The 19,896-nt window shown below is 37.8% G+C and overlaps 2 protein-coding genes across 2 annotated transcripts; both read right to left on the reverse strand.

The window, feature by feature from the left end:
• Window positions 1-6,538: 6,538 nt before the first annotated feature.
• Window positions 6,539-8,464, reverse strand: LOC115418709 (granzyme G-like). Its single transcript, XM_030133266.1, has 5 exons — window positions 8,382-8,464; window positions 7,956-8,115; window positions 7,426-7,564; window positions 6,989-7,204; window positions 6,539-6,902 (listed from the first exon to the last, which is right to left on the reverse strand). Exons 1-5 carry the CDS (start codon window positions 8,425-8,427, stop codon window positions 6,741-6,743), a joined length of 723 nt encoding a protein of 240 aa, XP_029989126.1. The 5' UTR covers window positions 8,428-8,464; the 3' UTR covers window positions 6,539-6,740.
• A 3,432-nt stretch (window positions 8,465-11,896) lies between these two features.
• On the reverse strand, window positions 11,897-14,359 carry LOC115418221 (mast cell protease 2-like). Its single transcript, XM_030132619.1, has 5 exons — window positions 14,261-14,359; window positions 13,075-13,234; window positions 12,715-12,847; window positions 12,349-12,570; window positions 11,897-12,253 (listed from the first exon to the last, which is right to left on the reverse strand). Exons 1-5 carry the CDS (start codon window positions 14,313-14,315, stop codon window positions 12,098-12,100), a joined length of 726 nt encoding a protein of 241 aa, XP_029988479.1. The 5' UTR covers window positions 14,316-14,359; the 3' UTR covers window positions 11,897-12,097.
• Between the last annotated feature and the right edge of the window lie 5,537 nt (window positions 14,360-19,896).

Here is a 19,896-nt window from a genome sequence, read left to right on the forward strand (position 1 = left end):
GTATACCAAACACAGGTATGGTTAACATTTGTAATGTGTTATATAAAGGCAAAATCTAATGTATTGAAAAACAGTCAAAATAGGTTCAGACCCCTAAGGGTTCAACACCTTCCACTACAAACTACTAGATAAGTGGGTCCAATCCACTCATGAAATATATTGTTCTATAAAACCAGCTGAACCTCCATCTTGATTCTTTTACAAAAACAGAAGAAAAAGATGAAGGTCATGCAGTTTATTACAGTTTGTTACAGTCTCAGGTTAAATGTTTGGCCACATTTTGGCTTTTTGTGGGAGGGTCTGGTCTGGGGTCTGGGGTCTCTGCTCCCCCTCACATGTCCACCGCTGACGTCTCCTCTGATGTCGTCTACACCCACATCTAGAAACATCAACACACAATCATTAAACGCTGTGTGGATGTAGAAGGGTTGATTTTATAGTGTGTTTTTGTAAATGTGGGTCCTGAGGAGACAGGAAGTGGATTTATACCCACCTCTGGATCTACTGGGTCTGATGGAGAACGACCACCGATGGATGAACAGCTCCATCAGACAGGCCTCCTCCTTCACAGAGGATCTGCATCGCTGTTGTCTTTCCTGAAACACAGTCAAAATAAGACCCAGGTTATCCACTGTGACACCCACTGACACACAACAAGACAAATGTACAACTGTGGTGGACATTTCTGATCAGACACAGAAATGTTTGACTTACATTTAGAGACGACTGCATTTCCTCGTCTTCCATCTATTTTCTTCCGCTTTATCAGGGTCCGGGTCGCAGGTGCTGAAAAGAAAAATAAGAAAGTTGTAGATAAAATCCCCTTTTACATGAGCTTTGACAATATTAAAAACATAGGAAATCCAAATGAATACATGACCTGGACCTGTTGTGGGTCCCAAGCCCTGCTGTCAGGTCCTGACTGGACATGACACCTGTGACACCAGGTCTGCATCTGGGCTGGTCCTGTTCCTGTGGTATCTCTCCCCTGGTCTGTAACAAAAATTATGAACAAAATGAACAAATGAGCCAAAAATATAGAGAAAATTATCAACAAAAATACACAAAAATGACAAAGAAACCCAATAAAATGAACAGCAATTTCCAAATGAATCAATTAAATGTGTCACCTGTCTGACTGCAGGGGTTCCACAGCTGCAGACCTGGTCTGTCCTGGGTGGGCCGGTGGTCTGTCCTGGGTGGGCTGGGTACAGGGGGTCTTTAATGGCGACATCTGGATCCTGAAACAGAAGAGACATCTGCACAATATAAAGTTAAGGGAAATAGAGACAAAGACAACATTCAACACTTTGTACAACAACAGAAGAAGGAAAAGAAAGAGGAAATGAGATGCAGGAATCTGCGTCTCTACGATGGTCTACAAGGGGGGCAACGACTCCGCTGGTCCTGGCCAACGCCAGAACTCCGCCACTTCCCGATACGTCCGCTCTGGACAGTCTACCGGACACTGAAACACAAGATGGACAGGTGTGAAACCGCGTCCGCAGGCTGAACAGTCAGGCAAACACCAACAGGTGGTGTCAGAGCGCAGGAATCTGCTCCTCCAGGTCGAATGGGAACGGGGACAGTGGGGTTGGTGGGCCACTGGACAGTCGAAGGAGGGCAGGGGGCTCTCCTCTATCTCCTCCTCCTCTACCTCCTCCTCCTCCTCTACCTGCTCCATCTCCTCCTCCTCCATCTCCTCCTCCTCTATCTCCTCCCGCTCTACCTCTTCCATCTGCTCCTCCAGCCCCCTCCTCCGCCTCTACCTCCTCTAACCTCTCCTCGAGCTCCTCCCCCTCTATCACCTCAAACCCCTCCTCCAGCCCATCCTCCTCCATCTCCCCCAGATTTAACACCTCTACCTCCTCCTCTAACCCCTCTATCGCCTCCAAAATTATTGCATCCAGCCATGCATTGACTACCTCTACGTTGCCCCACCCCCTTATCCCCCAGGGTATGCCCACTTCAGCTCCTGCATCTACTCCACCCTCTGCCCACTCCATCTCCCTCCACAATCTACCGCTTTCTCCTCCTCCTCGGGCCTCTCCTCCTCTAACTATCTCTATCTTCTCTTCCTCTACCTCCTCCTCTACTTCCTCCATCTCCTCCACCCTCGCCTTTTGTTGCTGCTTCCTCTTCTTTGGCACCTGACAAAAAGATATTGATGCATGACATGAACAGTGGGACAATTTGGGGTGCAACAATCATTGATTTTCATGGTACAGTTATAGACTGAGGAAAAAACTCAGTTTCATAATTATTATGAGTATGGATGTGTAAAATCACATTTGTAAAACCAGGTTTTATTGTATTTTTCCCTCAGACTTTCATTGTTGGTGTTTTTAAACAGTTCAACACACAAATAATACATAAAAATAACAAAACAAAAATAATCAAAAGTATATCTCTTTGGCATTAAATATGAACTTTTTCAAAATCTCTGCATTGTTGAGGCTCTACAGTTATAATAACAATAATACATTTTATTTATCAGCACTTACAATACAACTCAGACACTTACAAAGATTATTGAGAGCTTTGTAATTGATGAGAAGTATCTTGAAGTGGATACGCTGCTTTTTTGGGAGTCAGTGAAGGTGTTGCAGGATGGCTGTAATGCATTCCTTTGAGTAACTTACACTTCTCTTATATCGACTTTTCTTTTTTTGGAAACCCTGGCTGCACCTAATTACCAAACACATACACACCAGTGGTGATTTCTCATAGACTGCAAGTGAAGCCTGGCTTCCCCTAAAATTACAAAATGAAATGGTTAAATATGTACGGTTGTGTTGACATTTTATTGACTACAAATGTGTTAGAATACGTTCATCTCAAAGATGAGTTCGTTCAGAATCAGCTTTATCACAAATCAACAGGCTCGATGTTGTTCACTTCTCATACATTCCTGTTGCGCTGTTTTCTAGTCAATAACTATTACACTATTATATTGAATGTTTTGGATTCATTTTACTGCTGAAGTGAGGTACTTTAGATAATATAAAGTTTAGTAGTTACCTTCCTCCATTAGACCAGAACAACATGCTTCAGAAACAGCTGACTAAAGTGTCACTACATTTTATTGTTTAATCACCACTGACTATGTATGCTGTCATCAGATATGTAATGTATTGATTAAACAAAAAACACAGATTTGATTCATTCAAGAAAAAAAAAAATCTATCAAATCTGTCTTCTCATCTACAACGTACAAATGGATAATATCATATAAACACCAAAGAAGAACTTGACCCTTTCTCTGTGGGAATTGAAAGTCCAAATTAATCCACATATACAGGATTTTTTTTTACATGTGACTGATAAAAAGGTAACATGACGGGTTCAGTTCTTCATTTATATCAAGAGGCTTCCATGGGTTATGTGTATAAAATACATATAAGTGTAACTATACAAGGGAATAAAACTTTTCAATATAACAGAGCCATGGGTAGCCTGGACATAGTGTTCAGTCATGGAATATTCCATGTTTATAGCACATGTTATAGTCTGATGTTCAGAGATGTGAGTCTGGACAGATCTATTGGTTTAACAAGTCACAAGGGATTTCATTATATACACAACATGTGTGCTACTCATCTTAAGTATTCTTAAGTGTCTTCTTAACTTTAGTTCAAAATATACAACTGTGGTAGACATTTCTGATCAGACACAGAAAAATGCATTTCAAAGACCAACATGTTGACTTACATTTAGAGACAACTGTATTTCCATGTCCTCCACCCACCTATCGGCAGTTATCTATATGGTGTGGGTGTGTGTGTGTGTGTGTGTGTGTGTGTTTACTATACATTTACATATGTAGTGGACTTCATGTTTGCCACACACTTTCCAAAAAATAACATCCATCTATAAAATTATAGCACAAATATTATAGTACAAATTATATAGTTTATATATTGTGTAAAAATGCATTAACTTTGATGATAATGTTATGATGACAGAATTAGATTAAAGAGGAACGCTTGCTGGACTTCCAGGCAGTAATGAAAAATGGTAAAAGAGGTGCTGTTTGGTGAAGAAACTACAAAAACTACATAAGCCAAGGCATTCTCTCATAATTTTGAAATGCCTTTATTAATTATGGCATGTATTAACGGAGTTCACTGAGCCCCATCGTGTTTCAGCCTGCTGGCCTTCATCAGGGGGACAAACAAGATTCAAATGTACCATGTTCGCACATACAAGTATTCCACCAATAGGGCTTTTCCACCTGTCAGAGGAAGTGTGGTAACAGAGTTTCTGCGGGTCTTTAAAAAGCATTAAAAGTCATTAAATAGATTTTGTGAAATTAAGGCCTTAAATGGTATTAAAAAGCATTAAATTCCATGTCCAGAGACATCAACAAATTAAATACACCTGATGGCAAAAAAGCATTATTATTCATGATTTTTTTTATTTTTTTTATTATATAAACATTTAATAATTTGGGGGCAGGGTGGGCAAGCCTGGGCAAGCCCCCCCCACCCCTGTTCACCACCAAAATTTAATCATTTCTTCCTTGTGCCAGTATCAACATTTCCTGAAAATTTCATGAAAATCTGTCTTGGCGGAGGTCTGCGCTCTCCGAGTGCTTTTCTTGTTTTGACTATATTTCAGGAGAGACAACAGTGATGCAGATCCTCTGTGAAGGAGGAGGCCTGTCTGATGGAGCCGTTCATCCATCAGTGGTCGTTTTCCATCAGATCCAGTAGATCCAGAGATAGATATGAATCCACTTCCTGTCTCCTCAGGACCCACATTTACAAAAACATACTATGAAATCATCTCTTCTGCATCCATTCATTTAGAAATTGCTGTTCATTTCATTGAGTATCTTGGTTATTTGTCTGTATTTTTGTTGATAATTTTCTCTATATTTTGACTCATTTGTTCATCATTTTTGTAGCAGACCAGAGGAGAGAGACCACAGGAACAGGACCAGTCCAGATGCAGACCACCCACATATCTGGACCTGATGATATGGATGAGAACCCACGTGGGTCCAGGTCATTTGTTCAGTTGGGTTCATCCATCGGTGGTGGATTTCCATCAGAACCACCAGGTAGGTATAAATCCACTTCCTGTCTCCTCAGGACCCACATTTACAAAATCACATCATGAAATCAGCTCTTCTTCATCCACACAGTGTTTAATGATTCACTCTTGATGTTTCTAGATGTGGGTGTAGACAACATCAGAGGAGACATCAGCGATGGACATGTGAAGGGGAGCAGAGACCCCAGACTCTCTTCTTTAAACTCTTAAAGTTGGTGAATCACTCACGCTCTGAAGCTTCCCTGAAACTTCTCCAAACAGAGCATAGCACACTGCACACAGCCCAGCCAATCAGAGACAGAGAAGGGCGGGTCTTGATGTGACCATAGTAGGATTCATAATTCCACCAGTGGGTCATCTAAATCAGTTTTTCTTTTTTTTCTCCTTCTTTTGCTTTGGTGTAAAAAATCAGAAGTACTGGTGTGACTGCATGTGAAGGCAGTCGAATGCCAGAGTCTGAAGCTGAATGAGTTAGAGCTGGCAACCATGATTTATGTAGAATTTGGAGACACTTTTGCAGAGCTGGTTAGTTCAATCTAAGACCAAATAAGCAAGAACCTCGACTAAAAAAATAGCAGCAAGAATTGGTTTATTTTCCAGCCACATTTTATAATTTTTTTTTCGTACATTTCAGTTTGTCATTAGATACAGGGTTCATACAGGTGCTTGAAATTCTTTAAAGTGCTTGAATTTCAATTTTGTGTTTTCAAGGTCTGAAAAGTGCTTGGATTTTAGGTTAAGTGCTTGAAAGTGCTTGGAGTTATAGCCAAAGCTACATAAAAAGAGAGGTGATCAATTTTGAAAAATAAAACTTTATGTCAAAAAAGAAAATTAGCAGGTGTTCTCAGGTCGACTCCAGGTACATTTTTATCTTAATCTTTGTCTCAATGCAAGTGTGTCTGAAGAACGACAAGTGGCTTCCTTTTTTTTGATAAAACTTTATGTTCTCCTTTAGTTCCTAAACTTTTTGCTATAATGAAACATAATTTTAGATGTTTATAGCATAATACAACATACATCATTGTGATAAAAAGTGGGAAAAAAAAGATCATGAGTCTATGTATTCCTGTAGATATGTGTTTGACCCCAGTGATAAGGTGCTGTGCTGGAAAAAAATTTGAAAATGACCCTTAAAAGTGCCTGAAAAGTGCTTGAATTTGATCTTGCAAAATGTGTACGAACCCTGTAGATAACTAGAGCAGAGGAAGGGAGACTGTCCACAATTACCCAGCAGGCTCAGGGACAGTGACACATTTATTGTCTGTACAGCTCAGAGGGATGAAGAGAAAAAGTGAAACAAAGTTCTAGTTTTTCTTTGTTTTCTTGATTTAAAAATAAATAAATAAAAAAACATAAGGTTCCTGTGGATGAATATAACTGATCTGTATCTGTAAACTGTGATGTCTGAAGATGCACTTCCATAGGTTGTTTTCTTATTCAGTTGGTTAATAAATGACCCCGTGGTAAAACACACACCACATCACAAATACTTACTTTATTAAGGAAATTGAAAGCACAATGCAGAGTAGCTTCTAGTTTTACAATTTTCAGATCTTTTTTTCTAAACTGGACAAAATTAAAATGTATAATAGAAGTAGTAGTAGTAGTATTCATTCTAGCATTTCTAAAAATAGGAAGTCTGATATTCTGCGTGCATTGAACACATTGGCATGTTTAAGCTTTTACAATGAGCAAAACACGTTGTTTTCTACTGAGGATGTGGAACCGCTGATGTCGGGAATACGAGAATAACTACTGAATCTTGAGCCATCAATATAGAATAGGAAAGCCGCCACTCCATAGGCCTTTCCATTTTCACAGACCAGTGGACTACCTCCATCTCCCTGTAAGGACACACACAGAAATGGTTTAATAAGTGCCACAATAAACCACAAGTCATGTGTCCATTGTGTTCTGTAACTACACTTACCTCAACAGGTCCTTCTTCATCGGCAGAACAGTAAAAGTCTGCACACACGCTCTTTTGTATCAGCGTTACATTGGCTTCCCTGAGTGTCAAAGACATGTATCCAGTCGTGTTATGACGTCCCCAGCCAGAGACGATACATGATTTAGGAGCAGGATCATCCAGGTCTGCCAGAGCGATTGGTTTCACATAGTTGTTGAATTTTGCCTTGGAGCTTAACTTGAGAAAAAAGTTCAGAAAAGATGGTAAAAAAAAATCAGATTTAATTTGAAAAATGCATTAAAACAACAACAACAACAACAACAACATAATAATAATAATAATAATAATAATAATAATAATAATAATAATAATAATAATGATCATCATCATCATCATCATCATCATCATCATCATCATCAACATGAAAAATGTCTCAACTTTATTTTTATTTTTTTTACCTTCAGTAGCATCATTTGATTGTCAGGATTCTTATCTTTGTATCTTTTTTGTGGAAATGATTGCTTTGTAGATATAATCTGTACGACTGATTTATTTTGGATTCTGAAATTATGAAGTCCTAGTATGACATTGTAGGACCTGGAATGATAAACAAAAAGCAATAGAATAAAGTTACAAATTAAAGAAAATAAACTTTTAAGAGACCTGTACTTATTTTACATCACATAAGAATGACGGAAGTGTTTCAATATCTGGACTAAAAAACACCACTTGATTTTATGACGCACCTTCTCTGTCAGGTTTTGGTCAAATTTGGCATAACAAATATATAAAGTAGGCAATTAAATAAAATGTAATACTATAATCAAACTGTTATGAAGCATACTTATTTCTCAAATTAATAATATATGTATATGTATTTTTTTTTCACCCAATATGAGGACAAAGACAGAGACGTTAAGTTGTTGTTCATGAAGTTCAGAAAATGAAGCACCTTCGCTGTCAGAAACATGAAGTATTTTAGACAAACCTGGCTTCACAAAAGGCTGCAGTCATCACAAAATCCTCATTCAGAAGGAAACCACCACAGTACTTAGTTTCACCATTTGGCATCATCCTCTCCAATAGCACCATGTACGGTCTGCTATGTGGCACAGCCTCACGACCTCCATATATCGCTTCGGTGTGAACTGTAAACCACAAAAATATAAATACATACAACAGATTCATCCTAGTGAACAATAAAATACAGTCTTTACTGCACAACATTTGACAGTTTTTCTTAGTGGCACAGCGAACCAATATCAAAAAGGGAAAGGATTAAAATATGAAAAGAGACTTCATGCCATATATTTACTAATGCACGTCTTTACACGTAACACATATTCTAACTTCTCCTGACACCCAGTGTCAAAAAGTGACTTGTGTAAATGTGTAAACTTTCCAAACAACTTACCGGTCATTGCCAATAAGAGAATTACCAGTTCACAGTGGATATGCATGATGAGATGAGAGCTGAGCTACTGAAGAGTTCACAGATTCAGCCTTTAAATGTGTGAGCACATGCATCACAAGCATATGCAAAGTTTGATACTATCATCTATCATCTGATCTGCGGCCATAGCATGATGGGAGGATATTGTGTTCTCACTTAACCCATAAAGACCCAAACATCCACCACCGACCAAAACCATCTACTGATGTAAACTGTTTAATACCTGTTGATCCACTAATCCTATCAATACATGTAAATAATTGGAGTAAAATGCAGTTTGTCATCTTTTCATGGTCATCAGATATGACCCATGTGGACGTTCAGAGGCTCTTTAGTGAACGTGGAAACACCGTCATATTCTACAACATTAATTCACCAGTAAAACCCATAGAGTTTTATTAATGACAGTGTGTGGAAAGACTTGGTTTATGCTAAGTTAATGATATATTTTGTTGAAAAGTCAAGTTTTCTTCATTTTTCTCTGTTTCTCATATTATGACGGTCAACTTCAGCCAGAGCTTTTATGAACATCTATATGATTGGTGAATTAAATATGAAAAATACCTGATTTTCATTGAAAAAAAATGCAAAATACAGAGGATAATATTACAATAAATGGTGATAAATAACTCATAAAAGGTTAAATAGGGAGAAAAATTAATTTGGGAACTGACACTGAAGAGGCACTGGGTCCTTATGGGATAAACTGCACAAAGAGTGTATACTGATTTTTTTTTTTTTTTTTTTTTTTTTTTTTTTTTTTTTTTTTACAAACCATGAGTGACATTATTACAATTTTATGTTTTGCAATGTACAAATAAACTTGTTTGGTGTATGTTTCATAGTGGAATACAGCCAGACTTAATAAAAAGTGGATTTTCACGACATCTGGGATTCTACTTATGTATATAAACTATTCTTATTCTCACATATACTGAAATTAAAGGATTTGATGGAAATTAAAACACAGATATTATGCAAAGCAAGAAATAAATACTTGCAAGTAACATACAGAAAATATTCTCAGATAGAGAGGGGGGTTATGACTGCAGACTGAGACTAAATATGAAACGACATTTCACTAGAACAAATCTTTAAAAAGATGTGCATTTCATGTTGAGTGGTTTTGTGGAATAGAATGGAACTAAATATCAAACTGTGTGAAAACATCATGAAATTTAAGAAGATGTGTAAAAACTTTATTTTTTAGAGATATAGTGGCAGTGAACATGAGTACAACAGTAATGGTTGTGGATGTTATGTGGTCATTTGTTCTCCTTTTTGTAATTTAGTGACTGACCTGTTCTTTGTTTTAGACTGTATCTATTGGCTGATTGGCCAGCTCATGTGGAATTGGGGCGGGACAATGTGGGCTCAACTTCTTTCTATTCCTTTTCGGACACTGAGTGTTGTGGAAGAGTCACACTGAAAGTGCTGTACATTTGTGTGATATTTGTTTTCTTTTTCGGTTGATTTATTTCCATATATCGGAGTGTCCTTTTGGATCAGGATTTTCTTTTGCCTACTTATGTTTGAAGTGAAGTCAATCTATATGCGTAATACAGCTATTAAATGGAAGGTGTTTATTTTGATATGTCAAACACTGTTATGAAATGCAGTTATGAAATAGACAGAGTTTAATTTTGATATGTTTAAAATTTTTTGTGTTTTGTGCAAGATTGGTTTGAATTTCTTTTGACATGCAAGTTTGTTAAGGTACTGTGAGGAACTGACATGGGACTTTGTGATCACTTTGTGATAGGGTAAGGGGGCGGGACTATATAAGTTGTACTTCATTCCACTCCTTTTTGAATGTTTTTTTTTCTTTCTTTTTTTTTTTTCTTCCTTGTTGTTTTTTTGGGTTTTGATATTTGAAATAAATAAAATAAAATAAAATAAAAAATAAAAATATATCGCTCCTTGGGCATGTCTTGTTACAGAACAGGGAAAAGTGATTCAATGATATGTACTACAGTAGTCCATTACATTACATATACATATGCATACTACACCAGAAGTGTCTGTTCTCCCTTACAACAGCAAGAGTTCTTTCTGCTTCGATGTTGATTTGGTCTTTTTAGTAAAGTTTATGATTAGTTTTCAGTCTTTAAATTTGTGAAGTTAAGGAAGTGAATGTGCATGTGACATGGCTTAAAGCCAGTATCAACACTTTTTTCACCCTAATATGAGAAACATTAAATTTTTATAGCACACATTTGTTAACTTAGACTGTTTTAGGGTAAGTAAACCTTTGTATCTTCATTTGTATGATATGCTTTAAATTGTACATCACTTTATATCCTCCTGAGACCCAGCAATGTATTCTTGTCCTCTGTAGGGGACAAATTTTTGACAGTTGTACTTAAAAAATGCTTTCCATTGCAAAGAATAAATAAATAAATAAATAAATAAATAAATAATTTTAAAAATGTGTCTGAAAAAAAAAACAAAGAATGGTTGTATTATGCAGTTTATTGTTTAATGTAAAAAGCTAAAACTTTCACTTTCCTGGGTCTCAGGAGGATATTGGATCTGATTTTTTTATTTACATAAACAAAATGTCATTTCCTAACCCTATCTCTGACCACAGCACTTACAAATGCAATTTTCAACATGAACTGTGCACATTTCTCATATTATCATTGCATATACTCTATATTTAAAACAGTTATTCCCCTTCATTACAACTTCACTCAGAAATGATAGTAATGTTACATATACACAACATTTTGCAAGTTAGCCCATTTTAATTCTGAACAATTCCCTAATGATTCAGATAAAAACAGAAAAATATCATGCCTTGGCTGCTTTGCTTTATATCATCAACATACAGTTACAGTGTCAGATGAAGCTCAAATGCACATAGAAGATGTATAGCTTGGAAATGACAGAATATCAGCCATGAGCAAAGAAGTTGAATGAACATAAATGTTTCCACAGGGAGGCACTGTTGCCCTTTTTGTAACTTTAATTTACACGAAACAAGCAAAAGGTGATAAAGTTACAGTTTACTATTTGATAATGAAGATGATTATTGAAAGAAATATACTTATATTGTAATGAAACTTATCTAGACTAAAAGAAAATGCGCTGAGCAGCTGTGATGTAATATATTGTTTATATGTAATTTGTTTGAGCTATTTTTATTGCCTGGCTTGTTTAACCATTTATCATGAAAATCTTGTACGTTATTAACCCATAAAGACCCAAATATTAACTATTTACCTGAACCATCTACTGATCTACACTGTTTAATACCTGTTGATCCACTTATTCATTAATACATGTAAATACTTGGTGTAAAATGCATTTAGTCATCTTTTCATGGTCATCAGATATGACTCATGTGGACGTTCAGAGGCTCCGTAGTTACCATGGAAACACCATCATCTATCAATGACAGTGGATGGACACACTTGTTTTTATGTTCAGTTATTGAAAGTAGGAAAATATCTGATTTTCACTGAAATAACAGAAAATACAGAAGGTAATATTACAATAAATGGTAATAAATCACTTAAAGAAGGTTAAATATAGAGAAAAATTCATTTGGGAACTGCCATAAAAGTAACACTGGGTCCTTATGGGTTAATGCTCTAACTGTTCAAAGGAGCTCAAGTAATTCTCATTAAAATGTTGTGCCTTTCCCAAACATATTTCACATGTTACTGAAGCTCTCAGTTGTTTTCCATGATGGAGTCAATCCAGTCTCTGTAGTCAGGAATCTTGGCATAATGATACACCTTCAGGCCCCCTGAGGTCTGCACATAGGCGGCAGACACCACCCCATAAGCCTTTCCCTTTTCACAGACCAGTGGACCACCAGAGTCTCCCTGGAAGGACAAACAGTAATGATTCAACAACAATGAAACTGTTGTCAGGACAGACCACAACTTGTTTGACCAACATGTTGGATAAATGTACATACAACGCCAGGTCCCTTTGGTCCGTCAGAACAGTAAGAGTGATCCTTTTTGCATGACGTGGAGTTAAGTAGAGTCACCTCGACTTCTCTGAGTGTAGGAGACAGGCGTTTTTCACAGTTGAAATTTCCCCAACCACAGGTTATGCATGATTCAGGAGAGGAATCCTCTTTGTCTGCGAGATCAATGGACTTCACATTGTTGTTGAATGTTGCATTGGAGCTTAACTAGAAGTTCAGAAAAGATAAGAGCAAACATACAAACATACAGTAAGATACTGAGAACATGGACTGAAGGCTGCATTTGTTGAACCATGAAAAATAAAATAATAACAAAATCAGATTACAAAGACATCACAGCCTTGTTCTTACCTTCAGTAGCATTAAGTCATGTTTGTAATCCATGCTATCGTAATCTGGGTGTAGAAAGGCTTTTTCCACAAGTATTCTCTGTGCATTTTGTTGGTTATGATAATTGTGAAGTCCCAGTAAGACTGTGTAGGACCTGAAGGGAAAAAACTGAGCATGAATAAAATATATAAAGTAAAGGATTAAATAAAATGTAATATTATAACAACAATTATGAAGCAAATTTCTATCTCAAATTAATTATATTGATGATTTTTTTTTTTTCCAAAATGGGGACAAAGACAGAGACGTTAAGTTGTTGTCCAGGAAGTTGAGAACGTGAAGCACCTTCGCTGTCAGGAACATAAAGTACTTTAGACAAACCTGGCGTTACAGTGGGCTGCAGTCATCACGAAATCCTCCCTGAGAAGGAAACCTCCACAGTGCACTGTTTTACCATTTTCCACCATCCTCTCCAAATGCACCATGTAAGGTCTGCTATGTGCCGCAGCCTCGTGACCTCCATATATTTTCCCTGTATGACCTGAACACCATAAAACAACAGATATATATATATAGCATCCTTTTTTTGTGCAGTATTTGTTTCCACATTACTTTTAACAACTTAATTCCTTTAACCCATAAAGACCCAGTGCTACTTTTGCGTCAGTTCCCAAATGAATTTTTCTCTCTATTTAACTTTTCTTGCATGACATATTGTTCTTTATTATAATATTATTTTCTTTATTTTGCATTTTTTCAACAAAAATCAGGTATTTTCCTGTATTTAATTTACTGATCATGTAGATGTTCATAAAAGCTCAGATTAAAGTTGATGGTTATTATATCAGAAACAGAGAAAAATTAAGAAAACGGGACTTTTTCTCCAAAATCTCTTATTAACTGAATCCCAGTGTATCCATCCACTGTCATTGATCCAACTCCATAAGTTTTACTCATGAATCAATGTTGTAGAAGATGACGGTGTTTCCACAGTAACAACGGACCCTCTGAACATCCAAATGGGTCATATCTGATGCCCATAAAAAGATGACAAACTGTATTTTACACCAATTATTTACATGTATTGATAGGATTGGTGGATCAACAGGTGTTACACAGTTACATCTATAGATGTTTTTGGTTTCCAGTGGCTGTTTGGGTCTTTATGGGTTAATTATTCCGTACGTAATTATGAGGTCCTTGTACTTTACTTGAGTATTTACATTTTGCTTTTCTTTGTGCAAGAAAAATACATTTATTATCATTACTAGTTAGATATTGGACCGATATCTTATAAATAAAATTAACGAGAGATTAGTTTGCTTTTGCAGTTACAGTTTGTGTCATATTTACACACTAATGCAACAATATAAAACACATTCAGCATAAAGACTTACAGCATATTATTACTAACACTTACATATTTTGATTACAACATCATTTTAAATGCATATCTAAAGTGCGTTGTTATGACTTCCTCTGCTATGTACTGTGGTCTTCACTGCATACTATGATACACAGTGTGAAAAGTGTATTATCTAAATGCGTAAAAACTCTCATAACTTACCTTGGCCACTCAGTGCAAGTACTACGAGCATCACCAGGTCACAGTGGGTCAGCATGGTGAGACCAGAGTTGAAGCGAGCAACTTAAGAACAGCAACACAAACACATTTTCAGCCTTTAATATGTGAGAAGGAAGGAAGGAAGGGTTTGGCAAGTTTGACGTGTTTTAAAACCACAGGAGGTGTCTCTGTCACAAACTTAATAGGACCACAGATTAGTAAATATGATAGCAGTGCGTTAACTTAGGTACTCCTATAGTAAATGAGTATAATATATGAGCATTATCGACACCACGGTGACACGGGGTGATCGTCCCATTTATGCATTTGCATCATTCAGACATGACGACAATACATTTGTAAGGTATTTGTTACATGTGGTTTTCACTGAACACGTGCTGTCACTTCATATCTGGCCTGGATTCTAGTTACATATACTACGACCACTCACTTATTCAGTCAGAAATTGAAAAAAAACAAATTTTGAAAACTGATCATAAATGGCCCCTGATGCCTCTGTGATAAAACAACCAGCTTTAAAAATACACTTTTAATTAAGAAAATTGCTAAGACAATGTCCAGTGCTGTTATTTTTTACACTTTACCTACACTTATATTACATTGTATGCTTGAATAAGTTAAAATATATCATGTACTATATATTGTGCATCAATTCAAGAAGTAAAAGAAGTAAATAAGATAATACCTGATAGTACATGAGTATTTTTACATAGGCTTGCATCATATGTGTTACACAAACCACTTTAAAACGTTATTTTGACCTCTGTCTGCATACTGAGAATCAGAAAGGAAACCTCAATTTGGGAGCTCGGTAGTTACTCAGAATTTGATGTTATCACACACACACACACACACACACACACACACACACACACACACACTTACACATATACAGACCTGATCAAAATCTTAAGACCGGTTGAAAAATAGCTAGAATTTACCTTTTGCACATTTGGATCTTAATGGGGTTTTAAGTAGAGCTACAATATACAAAAGCAAGAGGGGGGAGTGAGACAAAAAGCACTTTGAAAAAGTAATTTATTGAAAACAACAAGTAAACTGAAATAGGCTGTTTATCAGCTGAGCAAAAGTTTCAGACTGCAGGCTATAAAAGCCAAAATCTGCTCAAAATTCTCATTTTCTGTCGGGCATTCACACGGTCATGCCCTCCTGATGGCTAAAGCTAAGAAGCTTTCTCTTCTTGAGCGTGGTCGGATCGTCGAGCTGCATAAGCAAGGCCTCTTGCAGCGTGCCATTGCTGCTGAGGTTGGACGCAGTAAGACAGTCATTCTAAATTTTTTGACAGATCCTGAGCATTATGGAACAAAAAAGTCAAGTGGTAGACCCAAAAAAATTACACCTGCGCTGAGCCGGAGGATCCGATTGACTGTCCATCAAGACACAGGGCGGTCCTCGACCCAAATTAAGGCCCTTACTGGTGCTGACTGCAGCGCAATAACCATCAGAAGGCATCTGTGGGAAAAGGGTTTCAAAAACAAAAAACAAATTCAAAGACCTCGTCTCCTACAACGCCACAAAACTGCCCGTTTAGACTTTGCCAGGGAGCATCAAACATGGGACATTGAAAGGTGGAAAAAAGTTTTATTCTCTGATGAGAAAAAATTGAACCTTGACGGTCCAGATGGCTTCCAACGTTACTGGCATGACAAGGAGATCCCACCTGAGATGTTTTCTACCCGGCGCAGTGGAGGGGGGTCCATCATGATCTGGGGTGCTTTTTCATTCAGTGGAACACTGGAGCTTCAGGTGGTGCAGGGTCGTCATACGGCAGCTGGTTACGTGCACATGTTGCAGCGGGCATCCCTCATGACTGAGGGCCCTCGTTTGTGTGGTAACAGCTGCGTTTAAAAACAGGACAACGCTGCAGTTCACAATGCTCGCTTGACCAAGAACTTCTTCAGGGAGAATAACATCACTCTTTTGGACCATCCCGCTGTAAATGGCTTTTGCACTAAATGATTTATATTGATTACAACAGTGATTACAACAGATTGTGATCCTATAGGGCCTTCTTTAGTGTACGCTTTTATTTTGAAGGTCTCACATTTTCTTCTTCGTGTGTTTTTTTTTTTGTTGAGTTACACTTCCGGCTTTTACCTGATAGTGTGGAGCCGCGGACTTGAGAATGCGGTAAAATGTAAAATATAATTGATTTATATTGAGTATTTGTTTGAGACTTGTTTGAACCATTTTGTATGCATTTTGTTTGCTTTGTTTTGTTTGTGTATCTCCGTGTTTGTCCGGTTTACCATTGTAATGTGTAGACGGAGCTAAACGTTGGCTAGCAGAGACGGCTTCATTCTGGACATCAGACAGCGCCCTCGGAGAGCGGAGCGCGGTGCAGTGCTGTGTTAGTCTGTTAATTATTGTAAATGTTTAGTGTGAATTGTTTGTTAAATTGTATACTGTGTTGCTTTGTGTTTTTTGCATAGTTTTCCCGGTGCCAAACTGAGATTAAAGCACCTGTATGAAACGCTCTGGATCTGAGATTTTAATCCGAGGGACCGCTACGCCCGCATGTTCCCCTGATTTAAATCCCATAAAGAACATTTGGGGATGGATGGCAAGGGAAGTCTATAAAAGTGGCCATCAGTTCCACACAGTTGATGCCCTTCGTGAAGCCATCTTCACCACTTGGAGCAATGTTCCCACCAGCCTCCTGGAAACACTCGCATCAAGCATGCCCAAACGAACTTTTGAAGTGATTAACAAGAACGGTGGAGCTACTCATTACTGAGTCCTACTGAGAAAATTTTTTGTTCTGGTTTGGAGAGTTTTTTGTAATTTTTTGAGCGATGGTCTTAAACTTTTGATCAGCTGATAAACTGCCTATTTGTTTACTTGTTGTTTTCAATAAATTACTTTTTCAAAGTGCTTTTTGTCTCACTCCCCCTTCTTTCTTTTGTATATTGTAGCTCTACTTAAAACCTCATTAAGATCCAAATGTGCAAAAGGTAAATTCTAGCTATTTTTCAACTGGTCTTAAGATTTTGATCAGGTCTGTATGTTCTCTTTTGAGAGTCTGAATGTAAAAATGCAATGACTCATGAATTCTCTACTTGAAACTGATCTTTTATTTTCCTCTGAGTAATACATTTCAATAATCGTATCATGTTTTATCCCTGTATTTACCTGTACGTGAGCCATCTTTAACACTCATCTCAATTAAAATGAATTCCGCAAGTTGTTGTAAAATTACAGCTCCTTCAGTGCTTTTGAAACAGGATTTAAACCGAGTGGTGTGAATAAGAAACATCCGTGTGGTACTATGAAGTGAACCTTATAATACATAAAACAGAAAACATGTTATGGAAAAAACATTACTCTACTAATTCGTCTATAATAATGAAGGATAAGATCAAACGTTCAGTGTCAAAGAAATCCCTTTATTTGGAGCTCCATAGAGAGAGATACCCCTCAGACAAAGACTGAGACGGTCTGATCCCAAAAATACAAATCACCCTGTAGTCCTCTGTCTCCCATGAGAAAATTATGATGTGTGCAAAGTGTTTTGGTTAGTGTCAGGAACTTAAAGATAAGACCCCTGTGAGAAATGTTGGTTTGGCCTTCTACTGTGGACACAACACAAAAGAGGTCCAAACTGCTCTGTAATACACAGTGACATGAATATATCTGAAATAGAGTTAGAAGCCTATATGATATATGAAATATATATGAATATATATGAATATAAGTAATATATCCATTACACATGACATTGACTTGGTACAAATTATGGAACTTTTATTTATTTGTTATATTAAAGCAAGTGAACTTTTCCTTTGTGTGTTATCAACATGCACTACATTACAAGCTCAGTTAAAACTTTGGTTCAAATGCACAGGATGTAGAGCTGGTAAGCCAGGCATGTCCAAGGTCCGGCCCGGGGGCCAATCACAGCCCGCGGTCAGATTTTATACGGCCCACAGCTTGGGTTTTATAATGTATTATTTATGGCCCGCTTGGACTGTTGAACAGACTACATGAATCATAAAAGGTTCAAAATGCAGTTTCTCCTTTCACCTCATGGTGGCAGCACCACTCTAACTCTATCTGGCTCTGTGACCTTACCGTGAACACTTTTCGCTAATTTCTAACCATGGTACGGAAGCGTATTGCATTCACAAAAAAAAAAAATAATTTCGGCTCTGTTTTTCTGAATTAATGAGATAATTATCTCATAATTACGAGAAAAAATAAGTTTAAAAAATCGGCGCTGTTTTTCTGAGTTTATGAGATACTGTTTCCTGAAAAAAAAAAAAAAAAAAAAAAGCTCTGTTTTTCTGAGTTTATGAGATACTGTTTTCCGAAAAAAAAAAAAAAAAAAAAAAGCTCTGTTTTTCTGGGTTTACGAGATACTGTTTTCCGAAAAAAAAAAAAAAAAAAGCTCTGTTTTTCTGAGTTTACGAGATACTGTTTTCCGAAAAAAAAAAAAAAAAAAAAAAAAAAAAGCTCTGTTTTTCTGAGTTTACGAGATACTGTTTTCCAGGAAAAAAAAGAAAAAAAAAGCTCTGTTTTTCTGAGTTTACGAGATACTGTTTTCTGAAAAAAACTAAAATGTGTCTGTGTTTCTCTGTCAGTGGGACAGTGGTCCCTGGTCCAGGCAGGAGCTCCTTCTATCTCTGCTGCTGAAAGCCTCTCGGGGGAGCGTGAAGTTGTTTCCGTTCTCGTAACCGGTTCCGATTACGGATCATGGAACTAGTTTCATTCACAGAAATCAGAACCAAGCCCCGCTTTGTGCACGGATCAAGCCCTTCAAACACACCGGCGCTCAGAGCCTGTAACCCGGCTTCCTGACAGGGCACGACCGCGGTGATGGGAGCTGGCATTAATGAAGTCAAATAAAATGACATTCACCAGCATTAAAGAAAATATACACAGCAGAAGAGTGCAAATGTGGATTCATTTATTTGTCGGACCTGATGGAAAGCATTAGTCAGAACTAGATCCATGGAGGAGCGGCTTGGTGAACCGGTTCGTCCCCCCCCAATAACTTTCCATCAGGTCCAGGTGGACAGCTATCCGCTCCCCGGTGTGTAAGCCGGACTGGAGCGGGTGGACGGAGCTGCTCAACTCGACAGAACAGCGGCGCTCGGAGCCTGTAGCCCGGCACCACGACGCGGTGATGGGAGTTGGCATTAATGAAGTCAAATAAAATGACATTCACCATGATTAAAGAAAATATGCGTCTTGGTGTCCCGGTTCACCCCCCACCCCCGGACAGCTTTCCATCAGGTCCAGGTGGAAAGCTATGGGGGTGGGCGCTCCTCCACAGATCTAGTTCTGACTAATGCGTTCCATCAGGTCCGACAAATAAATGAATACACATGTGCACTCTTCTGTTGTTTCTATTTTCTTTAATGCTAGTGAATGTCATTTTATTTGACTTCATTAATGCCAGGACCTGGAGTACGCTGCTGACACCATCCTGCTCAGCACATCCTACAGTCAGCTGACAGATGCTCTGGGCAGATACAGTGAAGAGGCACAGAAGCTTGGCCTCCAAGTGAACTAGACAAAAACCAAGCTCATGTATGTCGGTGATGGGCCGGATCCACCTCCCCTGCAGCTTGGTAATGACATTGTAGAACCTGTCA

This window comes from Sphaeramia orbicularis, chromosome 4 (assembly GCF_902148855.1).
Source record: "Sphaeramia orbicularis chromosome 4, fSphaOr1.1, whole genome shotgun sequence".
Classification (NCBI taxonomy): Eukaryota; Metazoa; Chordata; class Actinopteri; order Kurtiformes; family Apogonidae; genus Sphaeramia; species Sphaeramia orbicularis.

Coding starts and splice junctions, on each gene's coding strand:
- LOC115418709 (XM_030133266.1), bottom strand. CDS start 8,427: ATGCATATCCACTGTGAACTGGTAATTCTCTTATTGGCAATGACCG. Junction 7,565..7,955: donor GCAGCCTTTTGTGAAGCCAG/GTTTGTCTAAAA, acceptor TTATCATTCCAG/GTCCTACAATGTCATACTAG. Junction 7,205..7,425: donor ATCAAATGATGCTACTGAAG/GTAAAAAAAATA, acceptor TTTTTTCTCAAG/TTAAGCTCCAAGGCAAAATT.
- LOC115418221 (XM_030132619.1), bottom strand. CDS start 14,315: ATGCTGACCCACTGTGACCTGGTGATGCTCGTAGTACTTGCACTGAGT. Junction 12,848..13,074: donor GCAGCCCACTGTAACGCCAG/GTTTGTCTAAAG, acceptor TTTTCCCTTCAG/GTCCTACACAGTCTTACTGG. Junction 12,254..12,348: donor GACCAAAGGGACCTGGCGTT/GTATGTACATTT, acceptor TTGTCCTTCCAG/GGAGACTCTGGTGGTCCACT.